Source organism: Caretta caretta, chromosome 1 (assembly GCF_965140235.1).
Source record: "Caretta caretta isolate rCarCar2 chromosome 1, rCarCar1.hap1, whole genome shotgun sequence".
NCBI lineage: Eukaryota > Metazoa > Chordata > Testudines > Cheloniidae > Caretta > Caretta caretta.
Genome location: NC_134206.1, coordinates 186,945,907 through 186,961,593, shown reverse-complemented (window position 1 = coordinate 186,961,593; position 15,687 = coordinate 186,945,907). Strand labels below are relative to the sequence as shown.

General features: G+C 47.8%; 1 protein-coding gene across 3 annotated transcripts in view; it reads left to right on the top strand.

The window, feature by feature from the left end:
- Positions 1 to 10,877: 10,877 nt before the first annotated feature.
- IGSF3 (immunoglobulin superfamily member 3) overlaps positions 10,878 to 15,687 on the top strand; it is a 170,474-nt gene continuing 165,664 nt past the window's right edge. The window contains exons 1-2 of one of the 3 annotated variants that reach the window (XM_048869324.2): positions 10,878 to 10,949; positions 11,646 to 12,460. In XM_048869324.2, coding sequence (XP_048725281.2) covers positions 12,418 to 12,460 — 43 coding nt within the window. In that variant the 5' untranslated portion in view covers positions 10,878 to 10,949; positions 11,646 to 12,417. Of the gene's footprint in view, positions 10,950 to 11,005; positions 12,461 to 15,687 lie in introns of those variants that run through there. The other 2 variants (XM_048869314.2, XM_048869333.2) reach the window with 2 other exon arrangements.

Here is a 15,687-nt window from a genome sequence, read left to right as displayed (position 1 = left end):
CAGGGGGGTCCACCAGCACTGTCTCACCTCTGCCTGCTGGGGGCAGGGATGTAGACATGATGGAGGCTCTGGTGAGCAAAGTAGAAAGCAGTTCTGAGCAGTGCACTGGCAGTGGCAGAGAGAACCCCACATTGTGGGCAGCAGTGTGGGCACCATCAGAGGTACACCCACCAGCCTCCAGCTACTATCGCATCCCCACCGCCAAACCGTGCAACCAAGTGGTATGAACAAAGTGCTCTGGCAGTTCCTGAAGAAGAGGTAAGTGAATACGGATACGTGGATCTGTGCAGAGCTCCACACAGCCCGGTCCTGTCCTAGAACATTACACTGACCTGGGGCTTGAGGATATTTTGCCCATGTATGTATTTATTTAAGTCACCATGTAAGTTATGTGAATAAACCATGCCTACAAATATATTTCTGTAGGCAGAGACGTGGCCTAGTTGTCACAGCCCAGAATGGAGCAGTAGGAATCATTGGGTTCTAATCTAGCTGTTGCTTCTTAGCATATGCACAACAGGCCTCCGGTGGCACATGACCAAGATTCATCACCAAATTTAATCTGCTAGTTGGATCATTAGCTTCCCCAGCCCGGGCCGAGTAGTGATGGGGAGTGCATCATGAATGCTGATCCATGACCCTTGTAATCTGGCTGTAACATCAAATCTCTCGACAGCTTTGGGAAAGTCAATTGACCATTCTTGGCCTCAGTTTCCCCATCTATGAAATGGAGATAATACCCTTGCTCTCCTCAAAGAATATTTGTAAAGTATCTGAAAGTGAAAAGAGCTATTATGAACATTGTCAAGGTTCCTCCCCCACTCTGAACTCTAGGGTACAGATGTGGGGACCTGCATGAAAAAACCCCCTAAGCTTATCTTTACCAGCTTAGGTCAAAACTTCCCCAAGGTACAAAATATTACACCCGTTATCCTTGGAATGGCCGCTACCACCACCAAACTAATACTGGTTACTGGGGAAGAGCTGTTTGGACGCGTCTTTCCCCCCAAAATACTTCCCAAAACCTTGCACCCCACTTCCTGGACAAGGTTTGGTAAAAAGCCTCACCAATTTGCCTAGGTGACTACAGACCCAGACCCTTGGATCTTAAGAACAATCCTCCCAACACTTGCACCCCCCCTTTCCTGGGAAATGTTGGATAAAAAGCCTCACCAATTTGCATAGGTGACCACAGACCCAAACCCTTGGATCTGAGAACAATGAAAAAGCATTCAGTTTTTACAAGAAGACTTTTAATAAAAAATAGAAGTAAATAGAAATAAAGAAATCCCCCCTGTAAAATCAGGATGGTAGATATCTTACAGGGTAATTAGATTCAAAAACATAGAGAACCCCTCTAGGCAAAACCTTAAGTTACAAAAAAGATACACAGACAGAAATAGTTATTCTATTCAGCACAGTTCTTTTCTCAGCCATTTAAAGAAATCATAATCTCACACATACCTAGCTAGATTACTTACTAAAAGTTCTAAGACTCCATTCCTGTTCTGTCCCTGGCAAGAGCAGCACACAGAGAGAGACAGACTCTTTGTTCCTCTCCCTCCTCCCAGCTTTTGAAAGTATCTTGTCTCCTCATTGGTCATTTTGGTCAGGTGCCAGCGAGGTTACCTTTAGCTTCTTAACCTTTTACAGGTGAGAGGAGCTTTCCCCTGGCCAGGAGGGATTTCAAAGGGGTTTACCCTTCCCTTTATATTTATGACACGCCCCCCAAATCTCAGCTAGGGTGAAACACTGGCTGGGATTTCTTCCTGGAGCTCTAGGAAAAACAGAGTTAATAAGACACATGCATCTCTAAATATACTACCAAGTACATAAAGACTAACAATATTTTCCACATCTCAAGGACGATTTTAACCAGTTGACTCTGGGAAACTTTCACGGGAGAGTGCATCAGCCACTTTGTTAGAAGCTCCTGAGATGTGTTGGATGTCGAAATCAAAATCTTGGAGAGCTAAACTCCACCGAAGAAGTTTTTTGTTAGTTTCTTTGACGGTGTGAAGCCACTTCAGTGCAGCATGGTCGGTTTGCAGGTGGAAACGCCGTCCCCAAACATATGGGCGTAGCTTTTCCAGAGCGTAGACAATGGCGTAACATTCCTTTTCAGTGACTGACCAGTTGCTTTCCCTCTCAGACAGTTTTTTGCTGAGAAACACTACAGGGTGGAATTCTTGATCAGGTCCTTTCTGCATTAAAACTGCTCCCACACCACGCTCAGATGCATCTGTGGTTACTAGGAACGGTTTGTCAAAGTCTGGGGCCCTTAGTACAGGGTCAGACATGAGTGTCGCTTTAAGCTTGTTAAAGGCCTTCTGACACTTTCCGGTCCACTGAACAGCATTTGGCTGTTTCTTTTTGGTTAGGTCTGTCAGTGGGGCAGCGATTTGGCTGTAGTGCGGTACAAATCGTCTGTAATAACGGGCCAAGCCTAAGAAGGATTGAACCTGTTTCTTTGACTTTGGGACAGGCCACTTTTGGATAGCATCCACTTTGGCCTGTAGGGGGCTGATAGTTCCTTGACCCACCTGGTGTCCAAGGTAAGTCACTCTGTTTAGGCCTATTTGACACTTCTTAGCCTTAACAATTAGTCCTGCCTCCCTTATGCGCTCAAGGACTTTTTGTTGATGTTCCAGGTGGTCTGCCCAGGAATCCGAAAATATGGCCACATCGTCAAGGTAGGCGACTGCATATTCTCCTAATCCCGCTAGGAGACCATCTACAAGTCTTTGGAAAGTGGCGGGTGCATTTCGCAGCCCGAAAGGGAGTACATTAAATTCATACAGCCCGAGATGTGTGATGAAGGCTGACCTTTCCTTGGCAGATTCATCTAGCGGTACCTGCCAGTACCCCTTGGTTAAGTCCAAGGTAGAGATGAACTGGGCCCGTCCCAGTTTCTCTAATAGTTCATCTGTGCGTGGCATTGGATAGTTGTCTGGGCGAGTTACAGCATTTAGCTTACGGTAGTCCACGCAAAAACGTATTTCCCCATCTGGTTTGGGAACTAGAACCACTGGAGATGCCCATGCACTTTCAGAGGGGCGGATTACCCCCATCTGTAACATATCCTGGATCTCCCGTTCCATAGCAGTTTTAGCTTGAGGAGACACCCGGTAAGGTTGGACCCTAATTGGGTGAGCATTACCTGTGTCAATGGAGTGGTATGCCCGTTCAGTCAGTCCTGGGGTGGCTGAGAACGTTGGCGCGTAGCTAGTGCACAGCTCCTGGATCTGCTGTCGCTGCATACGCCCAAGGGTCATGGAGAGGTTCACCTCTTCCACACCACCAGCACATTTCCCTTCATAGTAGACACCTTTGGGCCACTCAGCGTCATCTCCTCCCTGGGCTGTAAACTGACAAACCTTTAATTCTCTGGAATAAAAGGGCTTTAGAGAATTAATATGGTACACCTTAGGCTTTCGGTTGGAGGTGGGGAATGCTATGAGATAATTAACAGCTCCCAGGCGCTCCTGGACCATGAATGGCCCTTCCCACGATGCTTCCATTTTATGGGCCTGGAGCGCCTTTAAGACCATTACCTGGTCTCCTACTTTGAAGGAACGCTCTCTGGCATGTTTATCATACCAGGCTTTTTGCTCCTTTTGAGCATCCTGTACGTTTTCTCTAGCAAGGGCTAAAGAGGTTCGGAGGGTGTTTTGTAGGTTGGTTACAAAGTCCAGAATGTTAGTTCCTGGAGACGGTGTAAATCCCTCCCATTGCTGCTTCACCAACTGCAATGGCCCCTTAACCTCACGGCCATATACAAGTTCAAATGGGGAAAACCCTAAACTGGGATGTGGTACAGCTCTGTAGGCAAAGAGCAACTGCTGCAACACTAGGTCCCAATCATTGGAGTGCTCATTTACAAATTTACGTATCATGGCCCCCAAAGTTCCATTAAACTTCTCCACCACGCCATTTGTTTGATGGTGGTAAGGAGTGGCAACCAAGTGATTTACCCCATGAGCTTCCCAAAGGTTTTTCATAGTTCCTGCCAGGAAATTAGTCCCTGCATCGGTGAGGATGTCGGAGGGCCAACCTACCCTGGCAAAAATGTCTGCTAGTGCCTGGCACACACTTTTAGCCCTGGTGTTGCTTAGAGCTACTGCTTCCGGCCATCGGGTGGCAAAATCCATGAAAGTCAGTATGTACTGCTTTCCTCTGGGTGTCTTTTTCGGAAAAGGACCCAGAATATCCACAGCTACTCGCTGAAATGGAACTTCAATGATGGGGAGTGGCTGGAGAGGGGCTTTGACCTGGTCTTGGGGTTTTCCCACTCTTTGGCACACCTCACAAGACTGGACATAGGTAGAAACATCCTTGCCCATTCCCTCCCAGTGGAATGACCCCCCCAAACGGTCTTTGGTCCTGTTCACCCCAGCATGGCCACTAGGGTGATCATGGGCTAAGCTCAAGAGCTTGGCCCGGTATTTAGTTGGAACTACCAACTGTCTCTGAGGATGCCAGTCTTCCTGGTGTCCACCAGAAAGAGTTTCCTTGTATAAAAGTCCTCTTTCTACAACAAACCTGGATCGATTAGAAGAGCTGAGAGGCGGTGGGTTGCTCCGTGCCGCCGTCCAAGCTCTCTGGAGGCTTTCATCTGCTTCCTGTTCGGTCTGGAACTGTTCCCTTGATGCTGGAGACATCAGTTCCTCATGGGATTGTGGACCTAGGCTTGGTCCCTCTGGAAGCGATATAGGGGATGGAGCTGTTTCTGTTGACTGTGAACCGCTCTCCGCTGGTGCACTATGTTGGGATTCAGGCTCCGGCTGAGCCTCTTGGGTCGGGTTATCGGCTGCTGCCAGTTCAGGTTCGGTGGGGCCCTCCGTTGTTGAGGTTGCAAGTACTGGATTCAGTGCTGACACGGGGTCTGGTGTTGGTTGTTCGGCTGGTTCCGGTTCTGGGACTGGTTCCGTCTGGGTCTCTGGGACTGGATCCACTACTGCTGTTGCAGACATTGGCCTGGGGTCCAGGTCCATCACCTCTGACTGGGTCCTGATAGAAGTTTCCGGAACAGAGCTAGGCCTCACGGCTTGTTTAGCCTGGCTGCGGGTGACCATTCCCACCCTCTTGGCCTGCTTCACATGATTGGCCAAGTCTTCCCCCAACAGCATGGGGATGGGATAATCATCATAGACTGCAAAAGTCCACATTCCTGACCAGCCCTTGTACTGGACAGGCAACTTGGCTGTAGGCAAATTGAAAGAGTTGGACTTGAAGGGTTGAATCGTCACTTGGATCTCTGGGTTGATTAAATTGGGGTCCACTAAGGAAGCATGGATAGCTGACACTTGTGCTCCGGTGTCCCTCCACGCGGTGACCTTCTTCCCGCCCACACTCACAGTTTCCCTCCGCTCCAAGGGTATCTGGGAGGTATCTGGGCCTGTGGACCTCTGGTGTGATTCCGGTGCAATGAACTGTAATCTGTTGGGGTTCTTGGGGCAGTTGGCCTTTACATGCCCCAGCTCGTTACACTTAAAACATCGTCCAGCTGACGGGTCACTGGGGCGAGGAGGGTTGCTGGAGAACGGGGTGGTGGGACGATAAGGGGTCTGGAGGGTTCTTTGGGAGGTAGGTGGGGCTTTGGGCGGCCCCCGGTAATAGGGTGTGGTCTGGGGTGGTCCCTTCTGGTCTCCGCTCCAACTGCGACCAGTTTTCTTCTTCTCTGCCACCTCCACCCATCTGGCTCCAATCTCTCCTGCCTCAATTACAGTTTTGGGTTTCCCATCTAGGATGTATCTTTCTATTTCCTCAGGAACACCCTCTAAGAATTGTTCCATTTGCATTAGGAAGGGCAAATTTACTGGAGATTCAACACTTGCTCCTGATATCCAGGCATCCCAATGTTTCACAATGTGGTAGGCATGTCGGGTAAATGACATGTCTGGTTTCCACCTTAGGGCTCTGAACCTCCGATGAGACTGCTCGGGTGTTATCCCCATTCTGACTCTCGCCTTGGATTTAAACAGTTCATACTTGTTCATGTGTTCTTTAGGCATTTCAGCTGCCACCTCAGCTAAGGGTCCACTGAGCTGCGGCCTCAGCTCTACCATGTATTGGTCAGTAGAGATGTTGTACCCAAGGCAGGCCCTTTCAAAGTTTTCTAAGAAGGCCTCAGTATCATCACCTGCCTTGTAGGTGGGGAACTTTCTGGGATGGGAAGTGGTACCTGGAGAAGGATTGCTAGGGTTTGTTGGTATATTCTGCTGGGCCTTTATCCTCTCCACCTCCTCCACATGCTTCCTCTCTTTTTCCTTCTCCTCCTCCACATGCTTCCTCTCTTTTTCCTTCTCCTCCTCCACATGCTTCCTTGCCTCCATTTCCCTCTTGTGGGCAGCCTCCTGTACCTCCTTCTCCAGCCGCATGAGTTCTATCTGTCTTTCATGTTCCCTTTGTCTTTCCTCAGCCTGAAATTTGGCTAATTCCAGCTGTAGTTGAGCTGAGGATTTGGTCATTCTAACCTCTCTGTTTTTAACTAACTTTACACCTGAGGTTTAGAAATAAACAAACAAAACTTGGCTGTAAAATTTTGATGTGCTGCAATAGAATACCTATTCTCTGATAGTGATTGTCAGCCTACAGAAAAAGACAATTCCCTTGTCTCTGCTCTGGGCCCAAATTAAAGCAAAAAACCTCCAACTGCTTGGAAACCTGCTTACCCAGCCCAAAGAAAAAGCAAATGGGTAGAACACACACCCCCTATTTACTTTTAGGAAGAAAAGAAAAAAAAACCTCTGGATTGGAAGATTTCCCTGCAGGAGTTAAGTACCCTGCCTCCAGGCAAAAAAAACCTGCAATTCACAAGATAATCCCCTTTTGTCTCTGCTTGGCCACAAAGCAGAGAGAAACCAAGCTGCTTTCAGTTTCAAAGCTGCTTTCTGGACTTTCTTTCCAAAGAAAAAAAAATTTTCCTTTTTAAAATCTGTATTTCTAGTTCAAAAAATCTCAACTGGATCTCAAATGATTTCAGGTTAATCCCACCACTGTGCCACCATGTCAAGGTTCCTCCCCCACTCTGAACTCTAGGGTACAGATGTGGGGACCTGCATGAAAAAACCCCCTAAGCTTATCTTTACCAGCTTAGGTCAAAACTTCCCCAAGGTACAAAATATTACACCCGTTATCCTTGGAATGGCCGCTACCACCACCAAACTAATACTGGTTACTGGGGAAGAGCTGTTTGGACGCATCTTTCCCCCCAAAATACTTCCCAAAACCTTGCACCCCACTTCCTGGACAAGGTTTGGTAAAAAGCCTCACCAATTTGCCTAGGTGACTACAGACCCAGACCCTTGGATCTTAAGAACAATGAACAATCCTCCCAACACTTGCACCCCCCCTTTCCTGGGAAATGTTGGATAAAAAGCCTCACCAATTTGCATAGGTGACCACAGACCCAAACCCTTGGATCTGAGAACAATGAAAAAGCATTCAGTTTTTACAAGAAGACTTTTAATAAAAAATAGAAGTAAATAGAAATAAAGAAATCCCCCCTGTAAAATCAGGATGGTAGATATCTTACAGGGTAATTAGATTCAAAAACATAGAGAACCCCTCTAGGCAAAACCTTAAGTTACAAAAAAGATACACAGACAGAAATAGTTATTCTATTCAGCACAGTTCTTTTCTCAGCCATTTAAAGAAATCATAATCTCACACATACCTAGCTAGATTACTTACTAAAAGTTCTAAGACTCCATTCCTGTTCTGTCCCTGGCAAGAGCAGCACACAGAGAGAGACAGACTCTTTGTTCCTCTCCCTCCTCCCAGCTTTTGAAAGTATCTTGTCTCCTCATTGGTCATTTTGGTCAGGTGCCAGCGAGGTTACCTTTAGCTTCTTAACCTTTTACAGGTGAGAGGAGCTTTCCCCTGGCCAGGAGGGATTTCAAAGGGGTTTACCCTTCCCTTTATATTTATGACAAACATGAAGCTATTTTTATTATTGGGGTCAAAGAGGAGAACCAAGCACGGAGATGATGAAGCTTTTGAAACATAGGTTCCCATTAAGAGTCTTTAGCACACAGTGTTTATTATATTCTAATTTGACTAAAATAGGATTAATTTTATAATGCTATAATGTCATTTGCATGGTCCCTTTATGTATATTATTGTTACTATGCATTAATGCAATACCTTGGAAGAGCTTTAAGAAAAGGAGGATGTGAAAGCTCGGTGAATCTCTGGTATTTTGCAGTGCATACTATTTTATGCTCCTTTAGACTTCATATGGGGTATACTAATATGGTACCTGTACATAATAAGAATACTCCCAAACCTATCTCAAGTTCCATAGCAGCATGGTCTTCTAGACAAAGCTCTGGACTCTTGAGTCTTTATCTCTTTCCAATTTTAGCCTGAAATGTATTTTTCTCCCTTATCTCTATTTCCTAATTTTCTTTGCTGTTTATTTGTAACTCTTTGAAGCATTTTGGGGTACAAGACCTGATCCTACAGACACTTAAATAGGTGCATAACTTGACTTATGAGTAGCCCCACAGTGTCCAGTGAAGATACTCATGGGTAGGGCCCTACCAAATTCATGGCCATGAAAAACACGTCACAGACCATGAAATTTGGATTCCCCCCATGAAGTCTGGTCTTTTGTGTGCTTTTACGCTATACTATACAGATGTCATGGGGGAGACCAGCCTTTCTCAAATTGTGGGTCATAGATACTAAGGTCATAAGGGACCATTATGATCATCTAGTCTGACCTCCTGCACAACGCAGTCCACAGAATCTCACCCACCCACTCCTGCAATAAACCTCTCACCTATGTCTGAGCTATTAAGTCCTCAAATCATGGTTTAAAGACTTCAAGGTGCAGAGAATCCTCCAGCAAGTGACCCGTGCCCCATGCTACAGAGCAAGGCAAAAAACCCCCAGGGCCTCTTCCAATCTGCCCTGGAGAAAATTCCTTCCCGACCCCAAATATGGCGATCAGCTGAACCCTGAGCATATGGGCAAGATTCAGCAGCCAGATACCCAGTCCTGACCCAAAAGGTGGTTGCGGGGGCGTGGGGGGGGGGGAAGGGGGTCGCAAGTATGGGTGGCAGGTATAACAGGCCAGGGAAGGCTAACCATTCCCTGGCGCAGCTGCCACGGACCCGCCACCAGACACCTGGGCCACAGTGGCCCGGCCCCTTCCCCGAGGCCCCCACTGCCTGCTGCTGCAGTCTGCCTGTTGCTGCTCACCACGTCCCTGCGCCTCAGGGGTGGGGGAGCGAGGAGGGAACGTAGTGAGCCAGCAGTGGGTGGGAGGATCTGGAGGGGGAGTGAGAGGACTGGCCCGCAGCTGGCCGGACGCGGCTGGCCAGGCGTGGGGGGGCGGCTGGCGGCTCAGCCCAGCACTCAGGGTGGGGCAGGCTGTCATGGCTGGGGTGGGCAGGCCAGGGCGCCTCCAGTCACAGGAGGGCCTTCAGGGCTTCTCCTGTTATGGGTGGGTGGGTTCAGGGCTCCGACATGGTTTGGCCTTGGGTGGAAGGGGTGTGGCCAGCAGGCTAGCCTCCCCAAAGCGGAGGTTCACCCGCTGCCCATAACTGCAAGGTTATTTTAGGGTATTGCCACCCTTACTTCTGTGCTGCCTTCAGAGCTGGGAGGCTGGAGAGCGGCAGCTGCTCTGAAGGCAGCAGCGCAGAAGTAAGGGTGGCAATACTATACCCTGCATCCTTACTTCTGCACTGCTGCTGGCGGTGGCTGTACTTCAGACCGGGGCTCCTGGCCAGCAGCTGCTGCTCTCCAGCCACCCAGCTCTGAAGGCAGCGTTGCCACCAGCAGCAGCATAGACATAAGGGTAGCAGTACCGCAACCCCCCTACAATAACCTTGTGCCCCCCCAACTCCTTTTTGAGTCAGGATCCCTACAGTTACACCACCATGAAATATCAGATTTAAATAGCTCAAATCATGAATTTTACCTTTTTTAAAATTGACCAAAATGGAGTGTGAATTTGGCAGGGCCCTAGTCATGGGTGAAGTTATGCAACAATGTGGTGCCACAACAATAAATATCACAGGGGCCGGAGGAAGGCCTGCTTTTATCCCAGAAAGACAAGAAGTGGCAGCCCTGATTGTACGTACAACCACCACTGCATGGATAGGTGCTGCTGCACCCCCCGACTTGAAGTGATTTCCATCGTATACAGGGTTTACAGTTTAGTTCAATGGCTCTGAGCACCCCCATTATACAAACTGTTCCTGCACCTCTACTTGCATGAGTAACGAATAAGCAGTAAGGATTTGAAGGAACCTTAGGAGGGGGAAGCTTCTCTAGCTGCAGGAGGGGTTCTCAAACTGGGGGTTGGGACCGCTCAGGGGTTGCAAGGTTATTACATGGAGGGGTGGTCAGGAGCTGTCAGCCTCCACCCTAAACCCTACTTTGTCTCCAGCATTTATAATGGTATTAAATATATAAAAAAGTGGTTTTAATTTATGAGGGGGGTCACACGCAGAGGCTTGCTATCTGAAAAGGTTCAGAGTAGCAGCCATGTTAGTCTGTATTCGCAAAAAGAACAGGAGGACTTGTGGCACCTTAGAGACTAACACATTTATTTGAGCATAAGCTTTTGTGAGCTACAGATCCGATGAAGTGAGCTGTAGCTCACGAAAGATGATGCTCAAATAAATGTGTTAGTCGCTAAGGTGCCACAAGTCCTCCTGTTCTTTTCATGTGAAAGGGGTCACGCCTACAGAAGTTTGAGAACCACTGATCCAGAGCCTTAGGAGCACGAACCAGAGTATCTCAGCCCGGCCGTAATATGAGCCGGCTCCCGGTTCAAAAAGCAGCTGCGGGTGCGTCCAGCTTATCTCAACCCCTTTGCACCCCCCTTTCCTCCCTCCCTACTGGAGGGGGGAGGAAGCCCAGCCCCGCCTGCTTCCCGGAGAGCCGGCCGAGACCAGGCGTGGCCCCTGGCGGCCGGGTTGCCGGTGCTAGAGGTGAGGAAGCGAGGGGAGGGACTAGGCGGGGCAGGGCGGAGGGGAGCGGGAGGCCCAGGGGGCAGAGGGTGGAGCGGAGGGAGGAGTTTCCCGGCGCAGAGGAAGCGCCCGCCTCCCCCGGGCTTTGCGAGCGGAGAAGGGAAGCCAGGCGGTGCCGGCTGCAGGGCAGGTAGGTGACCCGGCGGCCCCACCTCTCCCGGGGGTGGAGCAGCGCCCGCGGGGACCAGCGTGGGCGGGCCGGGGAGCCGGGGCTCCTGGGACCGACGTGCGGAGGGAGCCCGGACACCTGGAGGCGCCGTGAGTGTGTGTGGCGGTGCCCGGCTGCGGGCTCTGCCAGGGCACGGGGAGCGCTCGCCCGGACCCTCCTCCGCGGGGAGACGGGCCGCCCGGCTCGCCCGTTGCCGCAGCCCGCTCCGGGGCAGCGGAGCCGGCAGGGGCTGGCGGCTGCTGCTGCTGCTGCTGCTCTCCCCCACCCCGCCCCTTAGCCAGGGGGCGCCCCTCGGAGCGCCCCGTCTCCTGGTGCATGAGCCCCGCCGGAGACCCGAACAGCCGCGAAGGTGAGACAATAGCGGGCTGGGCTCGCGGCTGCCCAGCCCCGGGGCTCGGTTCCCCGCAGCGCTGCCCTCCGCGTCCGACCGCCGCTGGGCTGGGGGGCGCGGAAGGCCGCCTCTCACGCCTTGCTAACTTCGCTCGCAGGGGGAGCTGGAAGGAGCTGCCCGCTCCCGGGAGATGAGCTGAGCTAGGAGCCGAGCCCAGGCGGAGCGGGAGCAGCGGCGGAGGGTAGGATCCCGGCCCGGGTTGCACCGCCAGAAGCCGCGCACTGTTAGGCAGAGCCGAGCCCAGCCCCGCTGGCGGGTGGAGGAGATCGGGACACAGCTCACGCTCATCCCTTCCCAAGGAAGGAAACCGCTGGAGAAGCAAAGACACCGACTCTGACGCGCTCTTGTCATGTAGCAGCCAAGCTTGGGCGCCAGGGGTTTTGAACTCCCATTATCTCTTCAGCTGCGGGGCCGGTAACTGACTCTTGGGAACTGTTCTGGGAGGCACATTTTCGCTGGGAGGAGGATCTGGCATTACCAGACGGAGCAGATGAAAGGATTCCTCTTACTCTTTTCCTCCTCTTCCCTGGAGCACTAATCTAAAAGGAAAGGATACACAGCCACTGTTGAAACTGGACCTGGAAAAAATCAAAGTGGACACTGAGACACAGAGTGTGTCAGGATCTGGAAAGGCAGTAGCATCAATTTGGGAAGATTATTCATCATTTGAGGACGTTTTCAGGCTGCCCACGAAGCCTTTCCCTCACTTATTTTTCCCTTCTTCCCCTCTACTTTGTACTTTCACTCCCAACAAAATATTTTTCTGGAAATACAAGCCAATTGGTGTCTGTCTGGTAGCTGAAGATAAAAGAATAGGTGAGGGAGGAAGAGAACAAGAGCTGCCCCTTCATCTTCACTCTCTTACAAAGATGAGGTGCCTTCTGCAAGAGCTGACATCTCTTCTACTGCTAGGTAAGTAACTGCCTGTCTATATCAATAATCTGTTAAAAGTTTGACCCACCATTCATTTTTCTTTTTAGCAGTGCATTTTATATGGAATAGGACTGTATCACACCCATTCAGTTTCCTGAGAGATTCCAAGTGGCAGATAGTACCCTGTGCTCTTCCAAAAGAAATGCAGTAGCAATTGCTATTGCTGGAATTGAAGGGAGAAAAATATCTAAGGCCCTTTCAGCATTGAACAAATTCTTTATATTATTTACTTGTACAGTATTACCACTAGGAATCCTTGTCAAAGGTGAGGACCCCATTAGGCTAGGCGCTGTACAAATGCAGAACAGAAAAGTGTTCCCTGATGCCTATGTACTGGGATCCATTCAGAACTTGTAAACTGTGCATGAGAAGGGAACAATGAACGGTCCTTTTCTGTTGTGCCTGCAGCTGTACCATTTCTGGCTCTGAACTTTGCTTGTCAGATTTCACAAGCTCATTTGAGCCTGGTTAATACTGGACTGGGATACCTCCACGAAAACTTAAGTTTTGGTGAATAAATAAGGTTGTGCTTATCTCTCCTAGTAAGTACAGAAGGCACGCCTTGGCTGTGTTGCTGGATGTAAAAAACATAAAACCAAAGTCCTCCTAATCTATGGTTCTTATTAATTTAATGTAATCTCTATTTTTACGAGAGTGGAGGTGGCTTCCTGGCTAAACTTCAACTTGTGTAAGTATACTCTGTCTCCCTGAATTCCCCCTACCATTCCAATTGGGTATAATATTCTTCAATTCTTGCCTTAAAGTGTCTTGTAGAAGTGCTGTGTGCAGTTGAATAGCTGTTGTGTCCCATCCCACAAGTGTCTGTCTCAGCTCAGTGGGTGAATGTACATAGTCTTGTAAAGTGCTTTGGGATCTTTCTGGAAGAGAGATGCTGTAGCAATGTAAGACCCCTTTACGATTTCAAGAATGGCTGAATACGAGTTGTGATGGCCCATATGTCTAGCTTAGTGTTAGCAAAATGCATTTTTGAGTAAACTGATATCTTTGTGATAACACAGACTGTTTCCACACCTGAAAAACACAACCTGATGTGTATGTGTGAAGGGAGATATTTAGTAATGGTGAAAGCTTCCTTTGCTCTTATGGAAGTGAGGATTTTCTGTTAATTTCTAAACTGTTGGAGTAAAAGAAGCAGAGCTGGCAGCATCTTTTGTGTCTAGTAGTAAGAACTGGCAAAGCAAATGCAGGATAGCTTGGAAACAACACTTGTGCTTGACTTGCACAGCCATGCTTCCACATCTCCGATTTCATGTTTCTCATGCTATCTTTCCTTTGCCGGAAGAGAGAGAGGTGAACCTTTGTACTGGTTTTGGCTAGGGTTCAAACTTCGAAAAAAATGATTGTTTCTCCTCCCCACTCCCTGGAAAAACACTTAGAAACCAAGGTTGCCTGGATTACTTTGCTGTATAATTTACAAACTGAATCTATTGTATTCTGATCGTCAATATGGATGAATTGAAACTGCTTGAGTTAACTTTACGTGCTTGAATACTAAATCCTCTTGGATTAAGAACAATATTATTCTGGATAACCTTTTCCTAATAAGGAGTGAGTGGGTGCTTGTCTATTCTTCCTTCAAAGTTGATACTAAACTGATACCCCAGGATAGCAGTAGGGGGCATTGTGTTACTAGAGGAGTGGTCGTTCAGATCAGATATAAAACACAGATCTTGACAACTCTTCTCATATATAAGAGTTTAGGTGTTCTCTCCAGTGCCCTGGTCAAATTCCATCTTGGTAATTACTTTCTGTTAACCTGAACTATGTTTTATACTTCTCCAATTAAAACTGGATCCAATGTTCTTAATTTTCTATCAGTGTTGTGTGGAAAAGCTGCCAAGGTATCAAACAGCTGCTGCCTTCTATCTCAGAAGGGCTACTTTTTAATTGTATGCATCAGAATCCTATGTGCATCTCTAGTTTTGTAAAGCATTTTGGTATCTTTATGTGTGCAAGTAGAAGCATATGTGTAAGATGCTCCTTTTTAAAAAAAACGAACAACATACAGTTTAACGGGGGAATTGGCTAGTCCCATTTTGGTATGCATCACAAGAGTTTAGGTTTTGGGCTTCTTTAAACTGTTTGCATGATATTTGCTGAACTGGTGTTTTTTAATAACACCTGATCTGACAGTGCCTTGAAGCCTTCTGCTCTGTCTGAAAGCCAGAGGCTACTCAAAAATTCTTTAGGGCAGTGTTTCTGAAAGCTAGAGACTTAATTTGCTTTACTAAGGAGAAGGATAGGGTGGGGGTCAAAAGCTTATCTTGTTTTATAACATAAATCTTCTGACTGGCTTTCCAAATAAGGATTCAGAGTGATTTTTTTATTATTATTATTATTTTTTGGTTTTCGTGCTATAATATATAGTGCTGATGCTATGGTGATAGGTGCACTTAAAAAGGAGTGTGGTTCATATTGCTCTACTATTTATAAACCCATTAGAATGTAAAAAGAAAGGCGATGATAAAAGCTGAAGACAACTTAACTAGCTTGTACTTGATTTACTATTTTATATTAACAAATTCAGAATAACTCTGCAGAACAAGGGATTGAAAACCCACAGCTGGCATGTGGGTGTCACACTCTGAGACAGTTGCTGCTTTTTTCTTTTACTGCAGTATTTCAGTTTTCAAGGCTTTAGGCATGTGGCACTTCATCGCATTGAGTATAAAATGGGGGACCAGGGCAAGTACTGTAAATAATCCCCATTTTAAGATTATTAATACCTCTGCCAGGCAGTACTAATCTTGTATGTAGTTATGAGATTTACGTGCTTCTTCCAGGGATGCAAACTCTGATACTATTTATGTCTATAATGTAGTATATAGGAAACATAATACAATAGGCTTCTACAGAATGCAAAACTCCATCTCATTGGTGACTGGTCTATGAATAGGTTTTTTTTCCTACTTACATTTGACTTTCTACAGTATCAAGAATGCCATCTGTGAGTGAGCACAAAGAGCTCTAAACATTATATGTACATATCTAGATGCTTGTCGGGATATTATATACACACACATCTTCCCTCTCTCTTCATTCATACATAATAATGGGTGCTCTTTTATTCTTAGAGGGGAGTGGAGCCACTGAAAGGTCCTGAAACTTCAGATCTTTGTAAATAGCATGCTGCAATATAAAAAACAGTGATAATGCCAAGAGGACTCCCAGGATACTATTGGATG